The sequence below is a fragment of the Talpa europaea genome, assembly GCF_964194135.1.
Source record: "Talpa europaea genome assembly, chromosome: 14".
NCBI classification, from domain to species: domain Eukaryota; kingdom Metazoa; phylum Chordata; class Mammalia; order Eulipotyphla; family Talpidae; genus Talpa; species Talpa europaea.
Genome location: NC_140082.1, coordinates 21635415 through 21654713, shown reverse-complemented (window position 1 = coordinate 21654713; position 19299 = coordinate 21635415). Strand labels below are relative to the sequence as shown.

At 41.9% G+C, this 19299-nt stretch overlaps 1 protein-coding gene across 8 annotated transcripts in view; it reads left to right on the top strand.

Moving 5' to 3' along the window:
* KIAA1217 overlaps positions 1-19299 on the top strand; it is a gene marked incomplete at both ends in the record, with an annotated part of 258303 nt that overhangs the window by 183781 nt on the left and 55223 nt on the right. For all 8 annotated transcript variants that reach the window (XM_084254333.1, XM_084254330.1, XM_084254331.1 and 5 more), the window contains one exon: positions 16191-17017. In XM_084254333.1, coding sequence (XP_084110459.1) covers positions 16191-17017 — 827 coding nt within the window. Of the gene's footprint in view, positions 1-16190; positions 17018-19299 lie in introns of those variants that run through there.

The following is a 19299-nucleotide window of genomic DNA, read 5'->3' as shown; positions in this document are numbered from 1 at the left end:
CCTACTGTGCGTTAATTGACTAAGGAAATAGACCTGACCTGTATTTTTGGTGCCAGAGGCCGCATTTATTTGGAATCAGAGGGCTTTAGAGATAAAAATTCTTACACATCATTTTTTTTATAACCCATTCACCTGTCAGTTGAGTTGCAAGAAGTCCAATATAATTAGGGTGACCTGTCAAGATCACAAAATATAGAAATGACAAATAAAGAACTGGAGTCCAAGTCCATCAGTCCCTCAGACCTGCCTTCTGTCCCTATCCAGGGCATCTCTCTGGATTCCACCAGGTTTGTTTTCTGGATTGAGCTAGAAAAACACTGTACATTTTACTTCTCTTACCCCAGCCATTGTAAGCTGAGTTAGCCAATCTTGCTTTCCCTCCAGATAGCAGCCTAATGCTGTAGAAGGCCTGAGTTCATTAATTGGAAATGCATGAACTTGGACCAAAAATATATGGATTTTGAACTAACCGGATTAAGGTTATACAGTATTTTTGTTGAAGAAGAATAAACCATCAAGTCAACTGAAAAATAGCAGCTGCTTCAAATTATGAGATATTTTGCATAAAATAATATTGGCTTAAAAGGGGTTTGGAGTGTTATAACATTGTATTCAAAAGTTAGTCTCTTTGTTAAGGAAAATGACTCTTATAATAACTACTTGAAATTTCTATGTATTATCACTCAAACTGCTTTCAAAGTTGTTATTTCACTTGGAGTCAGTGATTTTAAGTGGGACATAGAAAGCTTTTAATAATTATATAATTTTTATAGAATATTGACAAGATAAGTAACACAAAGAAATTGAGCTTATGAGTATTATTGCTTCATCACCATTAAAGTGAAAAAGGAAAGTGTCAAATGAGTGATAGCACAGCTGGTATGTAGATATGGCCAAAATCTGGTCTTGTTTGAGTCAGGTGTAAAAAGTCAGGTGTTTTTTGTTTTTTTTTAAAGATGTATTTATTTTTATACAAGAACTGGGGTACAGGCCAGAGGCACGGGAGGATGAGAAGATTCCCCAGAGACAGAGCGGGGAGTAGAACAGGCAGACCGGGGCCTCCCCGGTGGTGCAGCCTGTTGAGCGCCACACTATGAGGCTATCCGCAGCCTCTGCAGCACCAGTTCGATTCCTGGCTGGCCAGGGAGAAACCCATATGGCGTGGCAACCCTCTCCTGCCTCGCCCACTACTCCCCTCAGCAGTGTCTTTAGTCAGTCAGCCTGTTCTGCTCCCCACTCTGTCTCTGGTGAATCCTCTCACCCTCCCATGCCTTTGACCTGTACCCCAGTTCTTGTACAAATAAATAAAATCTTTAAAAAAAAAAAAAAAAAAAAAGAACAGGCAGATGGACCGAAATACACTGCTGAGGGGACTGGCGGGCAAGACAGGAGAGGTCTTCTGCACCATGTGGGAATCAAACCCACGCTGCAGAGTCTGCAGACAACTTCACAGCACTGTGCTCAACCCGCTGCACCACTGGGGAGGCCCAGAAACTCAGGTTTTATGACAAACCCCAAGTGGGGTGCTTGTGGAGTGGTCAGGGTGAAACATTTTTAAAGATTACAGTTGAAAAAAAAATGAACTGGTTGGATGGCAGAATCAAATTTGTTCTTTAACAGTTCTCGAGACCTTATGCATCTTGCTATAAAAGAAGTACTGTTCATTAACTCATATTTTGTGTGCACATTTATCTATTTAAGACCTCTTCAGAGTATAAGTATGTCATTGGAGCTCAAGGACCTGTCCTCATTGTTCAGGCAGCACTAACTCACTCCACATTCCTGAAGCACAATGTTTCACTTGGTTGGTGGATGGACACATGTATTTGATTTCTTTTTGTTTTTTTCTTTTCCTGTGAAATCAAAGGTCATACTATCCCTTGTTTTGATTTAACTCTTTGAACCTGTTCCTTTTCATTTACCCTGTAGAAGTAGGAAGAGCTGCCCCCAAAAAACCCAAACTACAGTAAGAAATCATAGTGATGACAATGATGAGGTAATTCAGCAATAGCAGGGTCCTTCTCTCCAGGGTGTTCTTACTCCAATGCCTACCCTTCATGAAACACGCCTTTTTTCTTTCTAAACATTAGGTGTCCAGCAGGGGTTGACTACTTAGTATAGGATGAACATCTAGTGCCATCTCTTACATTCACTTCCAAGGAGGAAGGGGACCTAACTCGACGTTCTGTAGATAGTTGACTCTTCAGTAAGGACTCAAGGAACATTCTGGAATACACATGCACAAAATGGATACCATTTTTTGCTTGCCTTTTAAAGCAAATCTAAAAATATATTTCCTAGCAGCTGTGTAACTGCAAAACAAAAAATTCTGCTCCACTGCAGCACAAATTACTCACTAGATATCTCCAGGGTTCAGATTTTAATGCTTCAGAAATTTGCTGCAGATTTTACTGTATATATTTAGACTAAGGAGCCTATTAGCTTGAGATCTGGGTGAATTTTCATGAAAATGAGAAATGTGCTGCTGTTGGCAACCTAAGGCTGTAATTATGTTAATCTGACCATTTTAAGACTGAAATATGTTGTTTTAAAATGTTCCTATATTTTTACTATTTGTAACAATAATCTGAAGAAATTTAGTGTAATGCTAATAAGTTTTTTTGGTATCACTTTGTGACTAGAGCATAAAAATGAGTCAAATGTGGTATATTAACATTTTTAATTTTAGCAGAGAATTGTATCTACAGATGTAGACTCATATTGCATCTTACTAATATAAAAACTACCCAAACAGTATTTTGATATTTTCAATGTAGATACAACAAATGTATGTATAGGGCCATTTCAGCATTTATGTTCAATAACAAAACATTCCCACTTTTGTATTAAATTGCCACACTTTTTTATGCCAAAAAACCCAGATTATTTTTTGAACAATACCAGAAGGTGAATGTTTCTCTATCAATAACTATCTTAAAGAACTCAGATTTTCTGCTTTTAATACAAATGTAGGAAAGACTAGAGTGGACATTATAATGAAATTCTAGGAGAATCCAAAATCTTGTCTTTAGCTAAATGGTTTAGCCTCCTCCTCACCCATCAAAACTTTTATTCTGACCACAAACAGTGACATGTGTTCATTCCCAGAGAGATTCTCCCAGGTAATAAAACAGAAAGAATCCAAAGAAGAGTCATAGATCATTGCCCATCTCATAATTTTTATAAATCATTGTTATTTGAATCTAAATGTTATGCCAGCATAAAGCAAATGGGCAGTCTTTTATATGTCCTGATTTGGGTTCAGAATTGAAAATTGATTTGGGAATAGAATAAGAGAAAGCACCTTCTTGAATGTAAGTTCATACCATACAGTTGGACTTTTTCTCAAGGACACTGTTTTTCACAATATAAATACAGCATGAAATTCTTCCATTGGCTGCACTCACTCATTTTGTGAGTTCTTAGAAAGAAGGCTGTGCCATTCTTTTCATCACCTATAAATATATTAAAGTGGATATTTTCCATTCTGTTCATTTTGCTCTCACAATTGATAGGAGCCCATGAACGTTTAGTGGTGATTTTAATGATAATATAAGCAGATCATGTTTTTCTGTTCACAAAGTTATGTAAGAATAATTTGGCCCATTGGATGTTCATAGCTCCAGGAAGGTAAGTCCAGATGGAATTCCTGAACCAACTTCGTAACAGAACCAGAGACTCAGAAAAGCTCAGTGCAGGACTGCCGTCCTGTGGGTGAGACCAGGAAGAGAAGGGAGACTTTTCATTGATAGTCCAGCATTGTTCCAGCACACCCTCTGCCTTCCTTTATCTTGTGGGGAGGATACTGATTAAAGAAGAGGACTTAACTCTTAAAATATTTTGGAAACTAATTTGTATACAGTATTCCCCACCTCTCCCCCCTTTTCTGAAATTTCAGTGTCTGCAGTTTCAGTTACCCACTGTCAACTGTGGTCCAAAATTATTAAGGACAATGGAATATTTTGAAAAAAGAAAGGCAGCACATTCATATCTTTTACTATAGTATATTTGCGTAATTGTTCTATTTTATTATTTATTGCTACTCCCTTACTGTGCATAATTTATGAATGAAGCTTTATCATAAGTATATAAGAAAAGACATATATAGGGTTCTCTACTCTGCGGTTCCCAGAAATCCCCCAGGGTCTCCGGCCTGATCTGAAGTGAAGGTGGTGGGGGGTTGGGGGGGGTGACACTGTACTTTGGAGAAGTTTTGTGTTAAGGGCCATCAGAATCTGGCTGTCCTGATTTTAAGAGACCCCCCTTTGTCTGTTTATTGGCCCATATCTTGCAGTCCTCTTGGGAGAAAATGTGCTCCAATGTTATAAGAGAAGGATAATCCAAAAAGGGACAAAAAGAGGTAAAGTTTGGGCAGTGGAGGAGGGAGAACTACTTTGCATCTGCCTGAAACTTGGTTCCCTTTGAAGTGAGTTAAATGCTCTTACTACTAGTCATGAACTTTGAAAAGCACTCCATAGCTTGCAAAGCATTTTCTTCACATGCCCCACCTCTGTGGCAGAGAATTATTTCCTCTCAGTGGGCAGTGCTTGGGGGAAACAATTAGATTGCATCTGCCCCCTTGCTCTATGGGGGCATTCTGTCACAGCAAGCATTTGCTTGGCATCACTGGGTCAGTGCTATCTGTTTTGTTTCTCGTGAGCTATTCGGTTTCAGGAATGCAGGGCTTCCTGTGGGTGTAGGAAGCACAGAGGCCTGGCAGTTTGTCATTGGGACTCAGGGAAACCCATCTAGTCTCTGAGGAGGAGGCTACAAACAGCGTTGGAACCTGGTGGGGAAGCAGCCACGGACTGGTGACGGCTAACCTCCCCCAGCTGTCCGGACGGGCGGGGCAGGGCAGGGCGTGGGTGAGGAGGCTTGCCAAGCCAACCTCAGGGTATGCACGACTCCAAACTGGTTGTCTTTGAATGTTATTTATCCAAATAAGGAGAAGCAGCGGTTTTGCTGACCCTTTCAAATTTCTGAGCCATGTCCACTGGCTGGCTGACTGACTTTCTATTTGAACTGAAAACACAAAGGTATTCCTTTGAAATGGAGCGCTCTTGTGGGACTGGTAGATGTTCTGAAATCACCGTTGGTAGGTGGTTTGCCCCCACATTTGTAGATAACGGAATACAGTCTGCTCTATTTTACTTTTCTCTTGCTCCTCTTGCAACATTCAATACAGATGACTTTGCTCAGGTATTTCTGGGCCTGATTTTCAATGGAAATGATACTGATCTTGTTAGGGGGAAAGGATGTCCTGAGGTAATTCCATGCAGGCTTTGTGGACCCCACCCCCACTCCAGACCAAAGCCATCAAGACACTGGGAAAGACAAATCCCGTCATCACCAAAAGGAAGGTGGCTGGGACCTGAGGGTGGAGTTAAGCAGCCAGGTTGGGTATAAAAACCAAACACGTGGGCCTTGGGGTCTCTCGCTCTGTTGCTCGCCTCCTGGCTACACAGCTCCTGGCTCGTGGCCAGCTCTCAGAGTGCCATTTGGGATTCCAGATCGGAGGATCGGGTAGGACACATTTAAAACTTTGTCTCCCATTTTGATCCCTGAGCTGTACATTTCCTCATTTGCCCTTCCCTTGGAAATAAACCTTTTATTAACCTTTCGTGTGTGCCTGCAGTAAAGCATTGATAAGTCCTTTTAAGCGTGCGGGTGAGGACCCATAGTCAGGCACCCCGTTTTGTATCGGGGCTGCCCTATAACAATCTTACTGCTCCTGGAACCACTGCCTTCCTTTGAAGAGTACTCAAACATTAGACCTCCTCACTGATTTAACACTGATTTAACACTAGAACAGCAAGACTGTTCTGGCATGTCAGAGTGCCAGTTACTTTGGGTCACGTAAATTTGAGGTCTCTGGGTCCCAGTTCCTCATCTGTAAAATGGGAATTAACATTTATCAAGTGGGAATGTGCTAGGAATTAAGTGAGGTAATGCTGGAAGCGTTTGGTAAATTGGAAGTCTCCAAAATATTAATTTCCTCTCCCTGTTTCCATCTTCTACCATATTTAGTTGAAAGTGTTTGTTTACTGATAGAGAAATTCTAGGTAACCACGATTACTACCCAATAAGGTCAGCTTGGTGAATTAGGATTTAACCAAGACACAGGAGAATGTGACTTTTGATGTGAACTCTCCAGTTCCTTCTAATACCTGAAGCAGTGGTTCTCAAAGAAGAGTCCCTGCAGTCATTCATTATCACCTGGGGATTTGTTAGAAAAGCATATTCTCAGCACCTATCCCAGATACTCTAAATCAGATGCTCTGGAATTAGGGCCTACTAATCTGGGTTTGTCCCTCCAAGGGATTCTGATTGTGCTGAAGTTGGAGAAACACTGCCCTGGCATGACTTGCTGGTTGGGGCTGGGAGGGCCACCCACTGCCCCAGGGTGCTCTGCATTTCCCCAGCTGCCTTTTCTCACCACGCCCTTCTTCCTGTCTGGAACATTGAGGATAGAAACCTCTTTTCTTACTGAAATTCAGCTCTCACTTGTGAACTCACTTAAATCTTACCTCTTAAGAAAATGCCTCCAGTTATCCCAACCCAAAGACTCTTATGCATCTATAGATGCCCGGAGGATTTGTCTGTTGTACTCATGTGACAAAGTTACTCTTGCTTTGTGTTATTTTGAGTATTTATGCACATGCCCCATTTTCCCTACAGGAATATAGGGAATAAGGTCTTCACAGGTAGGAATTGTGTCTGACAGATCCTTTCTGCCTCATGAGCTCTAACCTGGGCTTTGTATACCTGGTGACTACTCAATTTCTTGGACCTATAAAATGTGATTGTTGGAAAGAGACCGTCTGGGCCAGACTTGGTGTTTGCAGATAAAGAACCTGATGTTAACACCTGACCAGAGGGCAGGTTCCATGACATCCAAATGAATGTTCTCCCTCCTCCACATTGTATTAATTGCTAAGAGATGCCTTGAATGAGGGTGTTTGCGCCACTGGCCTAATCCAAACTAGCAGTTATTCTTGGCCCCAGATTTCAACTAAACCTATGGAATACAGATAGACTTTAAAAGTTAAATTGATTAAATTTATAAACCTAGAACCTTTTAGATTCTGCTAATGAGAGCAGGGAGTTCATGAGCCTATATAGTTATACAACAAATGGCATCTATTTCCACTCTTACTTCAGTTTCCCATACCCAATTTACTTGGCTTGCCCAGGCAACTTCTCCTGGTTTTGAAAATATCTATTAAAAGGAGAGCAAGTGGCTCTTCTGAAACCAGAAAGAATTGACACAAGGGCTGTTTTGATCTGGAAGTCAACATTGTTTTCTATTTATTTCGAGGGAAAATTGAACTTGGTAGATTTGTGAATTATTGTCCTTCAAGGTTATCCTCTGTGGCTCTTCCCTCAAACAACCCTTTCTTCTTTTGACACACTGGCTAATGTTGTTCAGCCAAGGATCAAAATAATGGCACAACTAGAAAACTTTTCATCAAAAGCCATCCATAAAATTTCCTTTAAAGTTATCTCCATGGACATAGCTCACCTGGCCTTATGTGTTTGGTCCATTACTTGATAATAGGACCGGCACATGTCCTACTCCAGTCGACAGAAAACAGAATGCAAGCACTGCAACGAATGAAGTAGATGGACTACAACTGTGACCCAGCTCCACAGAGTTGATTCCAGAAATGTTGTGAGGAGAGATAACATGTGCATATGCATATATGTGCATATACATCTGCATTTGTGTATATGCACATGTATACATATTTACACGTATGACCAGCGATGTAGTAATAGCTATATAGTGACAACTAATGATACATAATATATATAAATATATGTAAGTATAATATGGAAGCATAACATATGCACAAATAGGTAGATTAGTTAAATATAATATATATTTAATGATATGACCAATATAGCTAATTTTGTGACAAGCAGATAAGACCTAACCTTATAGAGAATATTTGGATAATTAGCCTCTAAACCCACTGAGACCCAGTTATTCTTTCCCTTTGCTGTGGAAATCTGGGCATTTAAGTGAAGCCAATGAGGAACTGCTCAGAGTTTGCCTGGCTGCACACTGAAGTCAAAATCAAGCAAATAAATCCTCAGTAATTCTAGTTGGGAAGATTTGAGCGTATGAGTTCTCTCAGTTCTGGAGGACACGTGATTTCACACATCAATAGCCACAGAAGCAGCAAAACAGTGGCAAGGCTGAAGATATTCATTCTTGCCACTTCTCCATACAAGCTATGTGAAATGAGCAAGATGGTTAGCTCCTTGCACTAGCATTTCCTAACCCTTAGAATGGGGGTAGTGACATCTGGCCTGTGTATTTCACTGAGTTCTGAGGCCTGAGAAATAAAATCACAACTGAAAGTACTTTGTAAACTGCAGGCTGAGAGTGTGTGTCCATCCATGTACAATCTGTAGAGTGAGAAAGGTTAAAAATACATAGTGCGGTAGAGTGTACTGCAGTGTACATTGACAAGTTAAATCGCTTCAAGAACTGTCATAGGAAGAATAAAGTCTAAGGCATTGAAAAGTTATACTTGGTGACAGATTTGACTTACTACTGGCAACAAGTCTAGCACACTGAGAGGGAGTCGTGCCTGAAAGAATAATAGTGTGTCTGTCCAGGAAATGGGTGGATGTGCAGACATGTAGATAAGGAATGAGGTATTTGTACCATCTGTTGCAAGTGGTAGAAAGAAAATTAACATTTTACAAACTGTAACTATTTTAGGTACAAAAGGAGGTTGTCCTTGGCCCAAATAATACAGGAGTATCCTAACCAAAGATTGAGTATCAGTGAGAAAAGGACATTTTTCTTTTATCTGTCCTGCAGCTCCATGCAGTTACTAATTGTGGCTTGGAAGTTAAATGATTTATTTAACATTACTTCTTTATTCTGTTCCAGATTGAGCTCTTTAATCACCACTGGGCACAGAGCTAAGTCCATCAGGTCTGTTACTGGAGGGCTCAGCAGAGTTCCCCATGTCAGGATATTTGTGGGAACAGCACTCATCTTAAATATAGCCAGAAGCTAACCGCTGATTGGACCCTCTCTTTCTGAGAATTAAATAATTTTGGCAACAGTCTGTGTGTCTCATGTCTGGGAGACATTCCATTTGTGATCAGATGAAACATTAATAGGTGTGCTAAGATCTTACAAACAACCATCTTCCAATTTTAACAGTTGTAAGCAAGATGGGCTTGACATTTTTCCAATATTGTAATAATCATTTCCCTTCACAATATCTTAGACTTTTCGGTTTAGACTTTAGCTTTTCTTGTAGCACATGTAATTCTTTAAAGGCACAAATAAGAAAGGAGAAATAGAAATACAATTCATGACTTTTACCCTTATCAGAGCATGAAAGTTATTTTCTGTGGAAGTAATGCTGATTATTTACAGCACATTCTTTTGTAATACTTTCTCAAAAGCTCCAGTAGTTACATTCAGTGAAAAGATGAGAGAGAACAAATAAGAGGACACTGATTACACCACTGGGAAGAGTCATTTCACAGAAGATGTAGTATCCCAGGGGAGGTCAAGCTGAGGAGGATCCTGTGAAGACAACCAGTTGGCAGGCGGTTAGACATCCTCTGACAGAGCCGGACTCTGGTGACTCAGCCTGAGGGATGCATTCTCAGGAGGGTCGGGAGCAGGAGCCCCTCAGGTTAAGTCAAGTTGTGTACAGCACAGGGATGTCATTGAGAAAATCAGCCTTCCTGATTCCTCAGCCAACACACCAGGCCTCTGTCTCCTGGGTGAGCTGTGTGCTTCTTGCTGGATTGAGTTTGATTCATCCTGATTCACCACAGGATTGGGTCAGCTTCAAACTCCTGATAGCAAATCACTGCTCTGGGAAGGACAAAGCCACGTGTGTACTCTCCACACAGTGCCCTGAGGCATTTTGAAAGTGAAAAGAGATGGTGATGAACGTGAAAGGAAAGAGGGGCAAAGCAGACTTTTCTCACATGATCCCCACAACCTTGCAGACCAGCAGGATCACCAGAAGTCATGTGCCTCAACAGTTTAACATCATGCCATATTAAACGTGGCATGATGGCTCTCTTATCCAGAGGGGGTAAGAGCTCCAGGCTTCTGTTTACTGGGGTGCAGCATGGCCCAGACACTGGGCCTGGGTACACTCTGACAAACAGCCATGTACATCCGCACAGCAGGTCAGTTAGTCGGACAGGTGCAATGATTATGACATCTTCTGCCATAAAACAAGGATCTTTGGGGATGTGGTCAGGTGGAATAGTGGATAATCAGACAGGGGAGACCAGCACCTCCATCCCCTTGCTGTAAAGCATGCACTTGAAGAAACAAAACTGCAATTGTAGATGAGATGCACCAGGAGCTGACAGTGTTGCTTCCCTTAATCTGGTGAGAAATAACCAACCTTCACTGATTAGATGAAAAAAAATCAAAACAGGAATTCTCGAAATCCTTCCACTCCTTTCTGACCTCTTTGGTGGCACTGTTACAATCACTTTATCCAAATATTGTTTCTAATGACACGTCTTACAAGGGTGGCAATATCATGTGCTCTCTCTCCCTTCCCCTCCCTTAATAACCACAAAGACGTTTGATAGGCGTAAACATTTTTTTTTTTTTTTTAGAACGTCTGAAACACTGACTAGATTTGAACCTAAGAGACGTCATGGAATTCTTTTGGTCAGCAAGAACAACCTCTAAAAGCCTTAAAATGCTTTAAAAATGCACAGGCTGCCCAGAGGATGGTTTGGGGGGTGGAGTAGGGCCAGGCAGTCTTCCAGCCCAGTGTTTCGAGTTACTTGTTGCAGGATTCCCACTTGGGGATCTCTGTGTTCCACTCAGTTCCCAAGGGCTCAGAAAGCAGGAGGGTGATTAGACAGAGTCATCCTTGGAGCTAAGGAAGTGCATCCTTTCTCCCTCAGCTTTTGTTAGCCACGCGTTAATACCTGCCCTCTGCTGAGCACTGCACAAGCCACTTCTTGTTGGGAACGCACACTTCCTTGTGCCTGTTCCCTTGGAGGAGAATCGCTGCTTTGACATGACAACAGTTTGCCCACAGGGTCTCTGGAGACGCCCTGGCCTTCTCCTTTCTCCTGCTGAGGGTGGGGCAGAAGGGCTGAACTTTGCTTCCTAGAATCCCCTCTATGCTTGGTCGCGGCTGGTCCTCTCTCTTTCCCTCTCCTTGCAGGTATGTCTTTTCCAGAATGTTTGCAGTTGCTTGCCTGGTGCTGCGTGAGACTGATTAATGGCTGTTACCCAAAGTTCAGCCTTCTAAACCCAGCTGGTTAATGAATAGACAGTTTCCTTTATCGCCCTCATGCTTTCCCTCTGGCATTATAAACCTGGGGAAGAGGTTCACGTTTCCTTTAGTTGCTAGAGCCATGGACTTAAAAAGTGCCACAGAGCTGAATGTTGGGTCCTGGTCTCTAGATTTACACCACAGAGCTCGTCCTCAGCAGGACTCTGAGCTGAGTTGTTCCTGGGGGTGATTAGCTTATTGGGTTTTCTGACAGCTTTATTTGTTGGTAGCTGGTGCTTTGCCCATTTTAAGGATCCTGGTTACCGCAGCAAGATCCATTTTGTTGTATTTCCTTCACTGTTGACCCACTTACGTGTAGGCCTCTCGGAGTTCACTCCTTGGTGTATGTTTTCCGTGTAAGCAACTGTTAAAGGACTGAATCACCCATGCAGTAACCTGTGGTTGGATGTGGGCTGAGGTTATTCAGTGACTAATTTCCAAGGGGAGGAGAAATTGGCTTATCATGGGGAGGGCTACTTTTTATCCATGCCTGTGGCAGCTTCGCTCAGAAGACGGGGTAAAACAAAATGGTCTTTACTGGTGGTGAATACTCAAGCGGGGGATCATTTTAGGATCTGTGCCCTTTGTGATTTCTTCTCTGAAGAGAAAGCTGTCTAAAGTATCCAAGTCTGGAACTGAGGATTTCCGATGAAGCCAGCAAACAAAGGAATCGCATGATCGGGAGCTGAGCCAATGTGCTTTTTCACGGGGCTAGTTACACAGGTGATTGCCTTAAGAAAAAGTAAGTGGCTTTAATTATTTAAGGATGAAAGCATCTCATAAGAATCCATTTCAGTTTTGTCTGGTTACTTCATTGTGCATTCTGAGTGAAAGTATATTTACAAATTGTAGACTTGGGAGGGTGGGGTTTGAAATACAACAAACTGCACATAATTTTCTCTTTCCACAAAGAATATGTATTTTAAATATTCCACAGAGAGACATGATTTCATGAGACAGTTTCCTGAAATGATTGAAATAAACATTTTTTTGTGCTAGAATTTTTTTTCTGGAAACAATTTTAAGTTTTCCTTCCCTCCTACCTTCCATTCAAGAAACTTCTAAATGAGCAATATTGTATTTAACTTGAGGTGTTTGGGGAAATGAAATATAGATATTTGTTGGGGCTCTTAATTCAAAATTCAGATAATTAATTTGAAACTGCCCCAGATTTTCCCTGGTCATTAGGAAGTAGTGGAGCAGCTTATTGATCTGTGTGCTACTTATGAGCAGGGACAGCAGCTTCTCAGTCACGATGAGAGACTCTGGAAGAAACTATGCTGTTTGCAAGAACTGGGAGGACCCTATAAGAGACAGCAGTGGTATGGGCAGCAGTGGAAAGAGGGCGAGACGATGCCCAGCAGAGCCGATGAAGAGGGGAGAACAGTCTCATTCACGCTTTGCCGCTATGCCTAGTGCTAATAGACGAACATTTTCTTTGGGCCTAAGTGCAGGCAAATAAATATCTGTTATGTTCTAGTAAGGTGTTAAAAGAACCTTTATCTTTGTGTTTAGATCTTTTCTTTCTTGCTGTAAATGAAATTCTTTACCACTCACAGGACATTACTGTTGAGATTTGGGGCCAGATGCTTTTAATTTACTGAGAGATGTGAAATTATAGGGCTTAGTAACCACAGAGATATTGGTGAGAAGATAGGGATTCAGGTATATTAAGGTGAGTAGAACAGTGTGTGTTTATATGTGTGTTGCTTATTTATCTTACTTTTACAGTTTATTTTCTTCTAAAAAAAATCTAATGAGTACTAGTGTAGGAAAAACCATTGAGTAATTGAGTAATGCCACTTCTTCGACTCATTTGGCTAAAAAACAGTTTAAAAAACGAAACAGACCAAAAGCTGTATAAGTGCCTGACTGCAGGAAGATTATCTCCATGGAAAGAATACTGACATGAAAGGCTCCTTTATGGGTTATGAATTGTAGAATCTGAATTGTAGTCTTTCTTCAGTTACTTTGATAACCATCTCTCAGATATAAAATCCACTTTTTATTAGAATAGGAGTGGTCTCCTTAGATCATAAGGATTGAAAAAGATTTTCTCTTCTTATCACCCCTTAACTTCCACCTCATCGTAAGAGTTGTCTGTGGTTGATCCATATCCTTTAGTGAATCGAACCCAAGTTAACTGACTTTAGGGGTCCATTCTAGTAGTTGATTTAAAATATTTTCCCACAATAATGGGAGCATCATGTCACTCTCTTCATAGGGTCTATATGGAGCTAAGGATGAAATTAGCTGAACTCTTAAAAACTCAATCTTGGAAAGTTAGTCAGAGATGATGAATTAACATAAGAATTCTGCCAAAGGGCCTCCCTAGTGGCTCAGTGGTTGAGCAAAGCTGCCCGTACCCTCTGCATCACCGGTTCGATCCCCGGCTTAATCCCCAGCCGCTGGCAAGGGTTCCACATGGTGCGCAGACCTCTCCTGCCGCGCCTGCTGCTCCCCTCAGCAGTATGTTTTGTTGGTCTGCCTGTTCTGCTCCCTTCTCTGGCTCTGGTGAATTCTCTCACCCTCCTGTGCTTCTGACAGTACCCAGTGCTTATATAAATAAATAAATAAATAAATAAATAAATAAATAAATAAATAAATAAATAAATAAATCTTTTAAAAAAAAAAAAGAATTCTGCCAAAGACTTTCAACCTCTAAGTCACTCATGCTGATGGAGACATTCAAGCTTAGATTACCTGTTATATTGTAGCTGAATGCTTAAATTCATCTTAATCATGGTTAACGAAGGAGGACAATCATTCAGGGACTTTGTTGGATGATAGCGAGATTATTATTCATTGTTACATTTCTTTCTGGATTCTATATTTGACCTCAAGGAAGTTGAATGATTTTTATTCTCATGAGATTTTTTTACGTTTCCATTATAAAAGATTGTATTATAAAACGTATTTGCTAACCATTTCTTTTCTCATCAAAAGCATGTTTTTAAAATATCTATGCTGACATTTTTAATATGTTAAAAGAAATTTACTGAAATTTTGTTGATTAAAAATAATTTTACATTTTCCTTTCATCAGTATTCTTTATCCTTCTAGGTAATTTTATACTCCCTGGAATCTTGATGTCTCTTTTTACTCTCTTGCCAGAGGAAGGTGGGGGGGTAGTGTTTGCTGTGTATTAATTGGGATCAGGACTTCCTCTCTTCCCCCAATTCTGAAGCCAGATAAGGAGGTAAAAGAGAACAGGGAATAGTGACTAATCCAGTTAGGATTAGTGTCCATCCTAATTAGGTGTTAAACATTTGAACACTTTTTAAACAAATTAGTAACAATAATAACATTTGTTTTACCTGATTTGCCTTGAGCACTATCTGTTATTTTATATATAGTGACATGCTGGTGTGGATGTAATGTACTGATCTTTATGCTTCAGTTGCTTACTATATTTTGTAGTCTGATGATGTAGGGAATTCAGCCAAATATCCACTGCTCACTGAGCCAGTCCCTCATGTGTTTATGGCCTATGAAGTCCTGTTTTGCTTTGAGTCAGATCTTTTCATTGAGTCCCGCTTTATGGAAGATAGGGTAGGAGAGGTATTTATTGAGGATGGTGTTGGTCAGCTGCAAAACTCGTGTCATTGGCTCAATGAATGAGAATGAGAATTCTGGAATGAGAACCAGGTGGCTAGGGGTGTTATCACAGTGGCTTTGGGACTATCCTCCTATTCTGAGGCACTGAGCTCCGGGGTCTTAAGGGCATCCACTGAGTGAGCAGAGAGAGGACCCTGGGGCTGGATCATCAGGGCTTGTGATATCTTCAAGTTGCCGTCTCCCCAGGACATGATCCTAACTCTTGTGGATCCAAACTTAGGCTAAGGCTCAAAGTCAGGCTCAAGTAAACAATTGGTGAATTAATGAAACTTTCCTCCAAGTCTCCCCCTTGAATATCCTTTCCCTTTATGGTCTTGCCCCTACTAGATTGTATCAGCTTGGAAAAAAATGAGAATGATGTTACTAATTTTTTTTTTTTTTTTTTGATGGGACCCTCTCCAGCGGCTGGGGAATAAACTGGCACTGCAGAGGCTGCAGGCAGCCCCGCAGCCCAGCGCTCAACCACTGCACCACCAGGGGAGGTCCTTACTAATTATTTTCCAAGGATAATGCCAGAAAAATGTACCCAGGCATTAAATGACATTAATTTTAGCACTTTTAATACATTAAGCCTACAGTTATTTAGTGTATCTAAAAAGCTATGACCTTAAAATTAAACTATTGTGTGAGTTTTTTTCCTCAAACCCCGCAATGTTGAGCTCTTTGTCAGGTGTCTTTTCTTCCTGTTGTTGCTGTAACAAATTACCATGAACTTAGCTGGCTTAAGATATCACACATATTACCTTAGAGTTATAGAAATCAGCCCCAGATGGGTCTCATTAAAGACAAATATTGAGATATTTTTGGCAGGTCCATACTCTCTCATAAGCTCTAGGGAAGAATCCATTCCCTTGCCTTTTCCAGCTTCTAAGGACTGACTGATTCCTTGGCTTATGGCCCCCTGCTCCATCTTCAAAATCAACAGTGGGGCATCTTCTAGTGTCTTCCTCTCATTCTGCTTCTGTCATTGCATTTCCCCTGATTCACCCTCCTCTTTCACATACAAGGATTCGTGTTTGCACTGGATTTGTGTTTGCACTTACCTGGAAAATCCAGCATCTTCTCCCCACCTCAACACCCTTAAAAAGCGACATGGCAAAGTTCCTTTTGCCATGTAAAGGAAGATAGTTAAAGCTTCCTAGGTTTAAGATATGGACATCTTACAGAGGGAGTGGGCCCTATCTACCTCTTCTAAGAAGCCACACTGTCACAATGAGACTTCTCTAAAGACATGAGTATCAAGGTAGATTTTCTAATTTCTTATTTTATTTTCAGATGCAGAGAGAAATTATTTATGCAAGAGGAGATGGCCCTGGTGCCTCTCGACCTGGATCCACAGCTCATCCACCCCATGCCATTCCAAATTCACCCCCGTCCACACCCGTGCCCCATTCCATGCCTCCCTCCCCATCCAGAATTCCTTATGGAGGTTCCCGCCCAATGGTTGTTCCTGGAAATGCCACCATCCCCAGGGACAGACTCTCCAGCCTGCCAGTCTCCAGATCCATCTCACCAAGTCCAAGCGCCATTTTAGAAAGAAGAGATGTAAAGCCAGATGAAGACATGGGTGGCAAGAATATTGCGATGTACCGAAATGAGAGTTTCTATGCAGATCCTTACCTTTATCATGAGGGACGGATGAGCATCGCCTCCTCCCACGGGGGGCACCCAATGGACATCCCTGACCACATCATCGCCTATCACCGCACAGCCATCCGGTCCTCAAGTGCTTACCCTTCTTTGCAAGCGGAAATGCATATGGAGCAGTCACTGTACAGACAGAAATCCAGGAAATATCCAGATAGCCACTTGCCTACTCTGGGCTCCAAAACACCCCCCACCTCTCCTCACCGAGTCAATGACCTGAGAATGGTTGACATGCATGCTCACCATAATGCCCATGGGCCCCCTCACTCCATGCAGCCAGACCGGGCCTCGCCCAGCCGCCAGACCTTCAAAAAGGAGCCAGGCACCTTGGTGTATATTGAAAAGCCACGGACTGCTCCAGGATTATCCAGCCTAGTGGACCTCGGCCCTCCTCTAGTTGAGAAGCAAGTGTTCGCTTACAGCACCGCTACGATACCCAAAGACAGAGAGACCAGGTAAGCTGGTGGGGCTGTTGCGGGCGTCTGTATCTCTATGTTGTTGAGGGCTGCTACTCCCTGGTCAAGCCCAGATAAAGCCAACCGCGCACCATGCTGGCAGAGGGCACAGAGTAGGTGCAAAAAGCCACTCTTGTCTGCAATACTTTCTACAGTGGAGGGAGTCCGTTGAGGCAGGTCAGTAGCCCTGAGACACCAATGAGTGTGGCCAGCAATGCAGGTCTCCAGAGCACGGGTCTAACAGTGTCGTTGTGAGTGTGAATCTGCATAAATTGGAAGGAAATTCTGATTCGCCAAAACCATTTAGACAAGGAAATCAAAAGTTCATAATAATTTTTCTGCCACTAAGAAAAGGAATGAGCAGTTTAAATTTTAAATGTTTGAAATGGCAATCTGTGTTTTTCCTTGTGGCGTGCAATTTTGTTTTCTCATTTGGTTTTGGGAAATGGAAAAAATGTGTCACTGTCATGTAGCGAGATAAAATATGAATTTGCATAAAAAGTATGCTTTAGATTTCATCCTCGTTTAGGAATGGCACAGTGATCAGCAAAATTTCTCTTGTAAATGAAATACTCTGGGATATTTAAGTTTATTTTTAATAAGACATATTTTTATCATTTATCAGCCCAAACCTTTCTGCTCCATCTTAAAAACCCTCCAAAGTTCACATAGTAATAGAAACGCTAATTCTGATAGAGGGAACCTCCCTAATCTGAAGTCAACATATTAATTAAAATCATAAAAATTTACTCAAAGAAATTAAGTCCAAAGAGATTAAGCATTTTTCTTGTGATTATATAATGAATTCAGAATGGGTGTGAAAAACAAAATCCAGGTATTCAATTATTCAGTGCTTCATTAGACCCACTAGTTCCTGCTTTTCACCAAAATCTGTACCATCACTGTCTATGACATAACGGTATAAAAAGATCAAAATTGTGACTGGAGTATGACTTGTCTATCGTACTCTTTTCACACACAAATCAAGAAGCCCAATCTTTGTGAGCAGAATTTTGTCATGAAAAGTCCAACCTTCCTTATCTGGCCAGTCACCACAGGAAGATTTCAGGAGGATCCAAGAAAGCAAATGAACATGGATGTTTGGGGATCTTGAATGCAACACAAATTCTAATTCTCACAGACATTTACAAATAAGAAACAAAACAGCAGCTGCGGTGCCGTGTCTATGTTGAACTAAGGAAAATTAAGAACTGTATTCATCCTCTCCTTCCCACGGCCTTTTGAAGCAAATTTCTAAGAATCAGAGGAAGTGCCACTCCTCATGGCCACTGACAGCTGAGGAGTATGGGATAAACTCTGAGGCTTAGTGGAGCAGACAGGGGCACAACTACAGGAAACCTACCAGGACAAGCCTTGAGGCTCAGAACAAGTGCTGTGTGCCTCCCGCAGGGGTGAAGCGTCGGTTACAGTGGCTCTGGGATCTCGTTGGGAACACGTGTCATTAAAAGGTGGGGCTTAGGGCTTCTCTGGTGGTGCAAGGGGTTAAGCACCGCACTATGAAGCGGTCCACAGCCTCTGCAGCACTGAGTTCGATCCCTGGCCGGCCAGGGAGCAACCCACATGGTGCAGCAGACCTCTCCTGACTCGCCCGCTGCTCCCCTCAGCAGTGTATTTCAGTCAGTCTGCCTGTTCTGCTCCCCGCTCTGTCTTTGGTGAATTTTCTCACCACCACCCCCCCCACCCCGCACCTCTGGCTTGTACCCCAGCTCTTATATGCATAAATAAATAAACTTTTTTTTAAAAAAAAAGGTGGGGTTTAGAGGCATGCGAGTCTACACCATAAATCCTCTCCATCTTCAGGGTATAAAACTGAAGGCCAGAAGTCATCCTCTCCACCATCCCACCCGCCCACATACTGGCCCAGATGATTGGGATGATTGGAAACTTGATTCAGCTGTGTATATTTTTTTAAAAAAGATTTATTTATTTATGCATACAATAACTGAGATACAGGCCAGAGGTATGTGTGGGGGGAGGAGGGCAGTGAGAGGATTCACCAGAGACAGAGTGGGGAACAGAACAGGCAGAACTGAAACACACTGCTGACGGGAGCAGCAGAAAAGAGAGGAGAGGTCTGCTGCGCCATGTGTGTCACCTCCCTGGCCAGGGATCGAACTTGTGCTGTAGTTGCTATGGGATTGCTTCATAGTGCTGACGCTTAACCTCTTGCACCACCAGGGAGGCCTCTCAGCTATGTATCATTTTAAGCTCTGTGGGCTTCTAGTCACATTTTAGCTCATGATGGTGTCTGATGTCTTCCC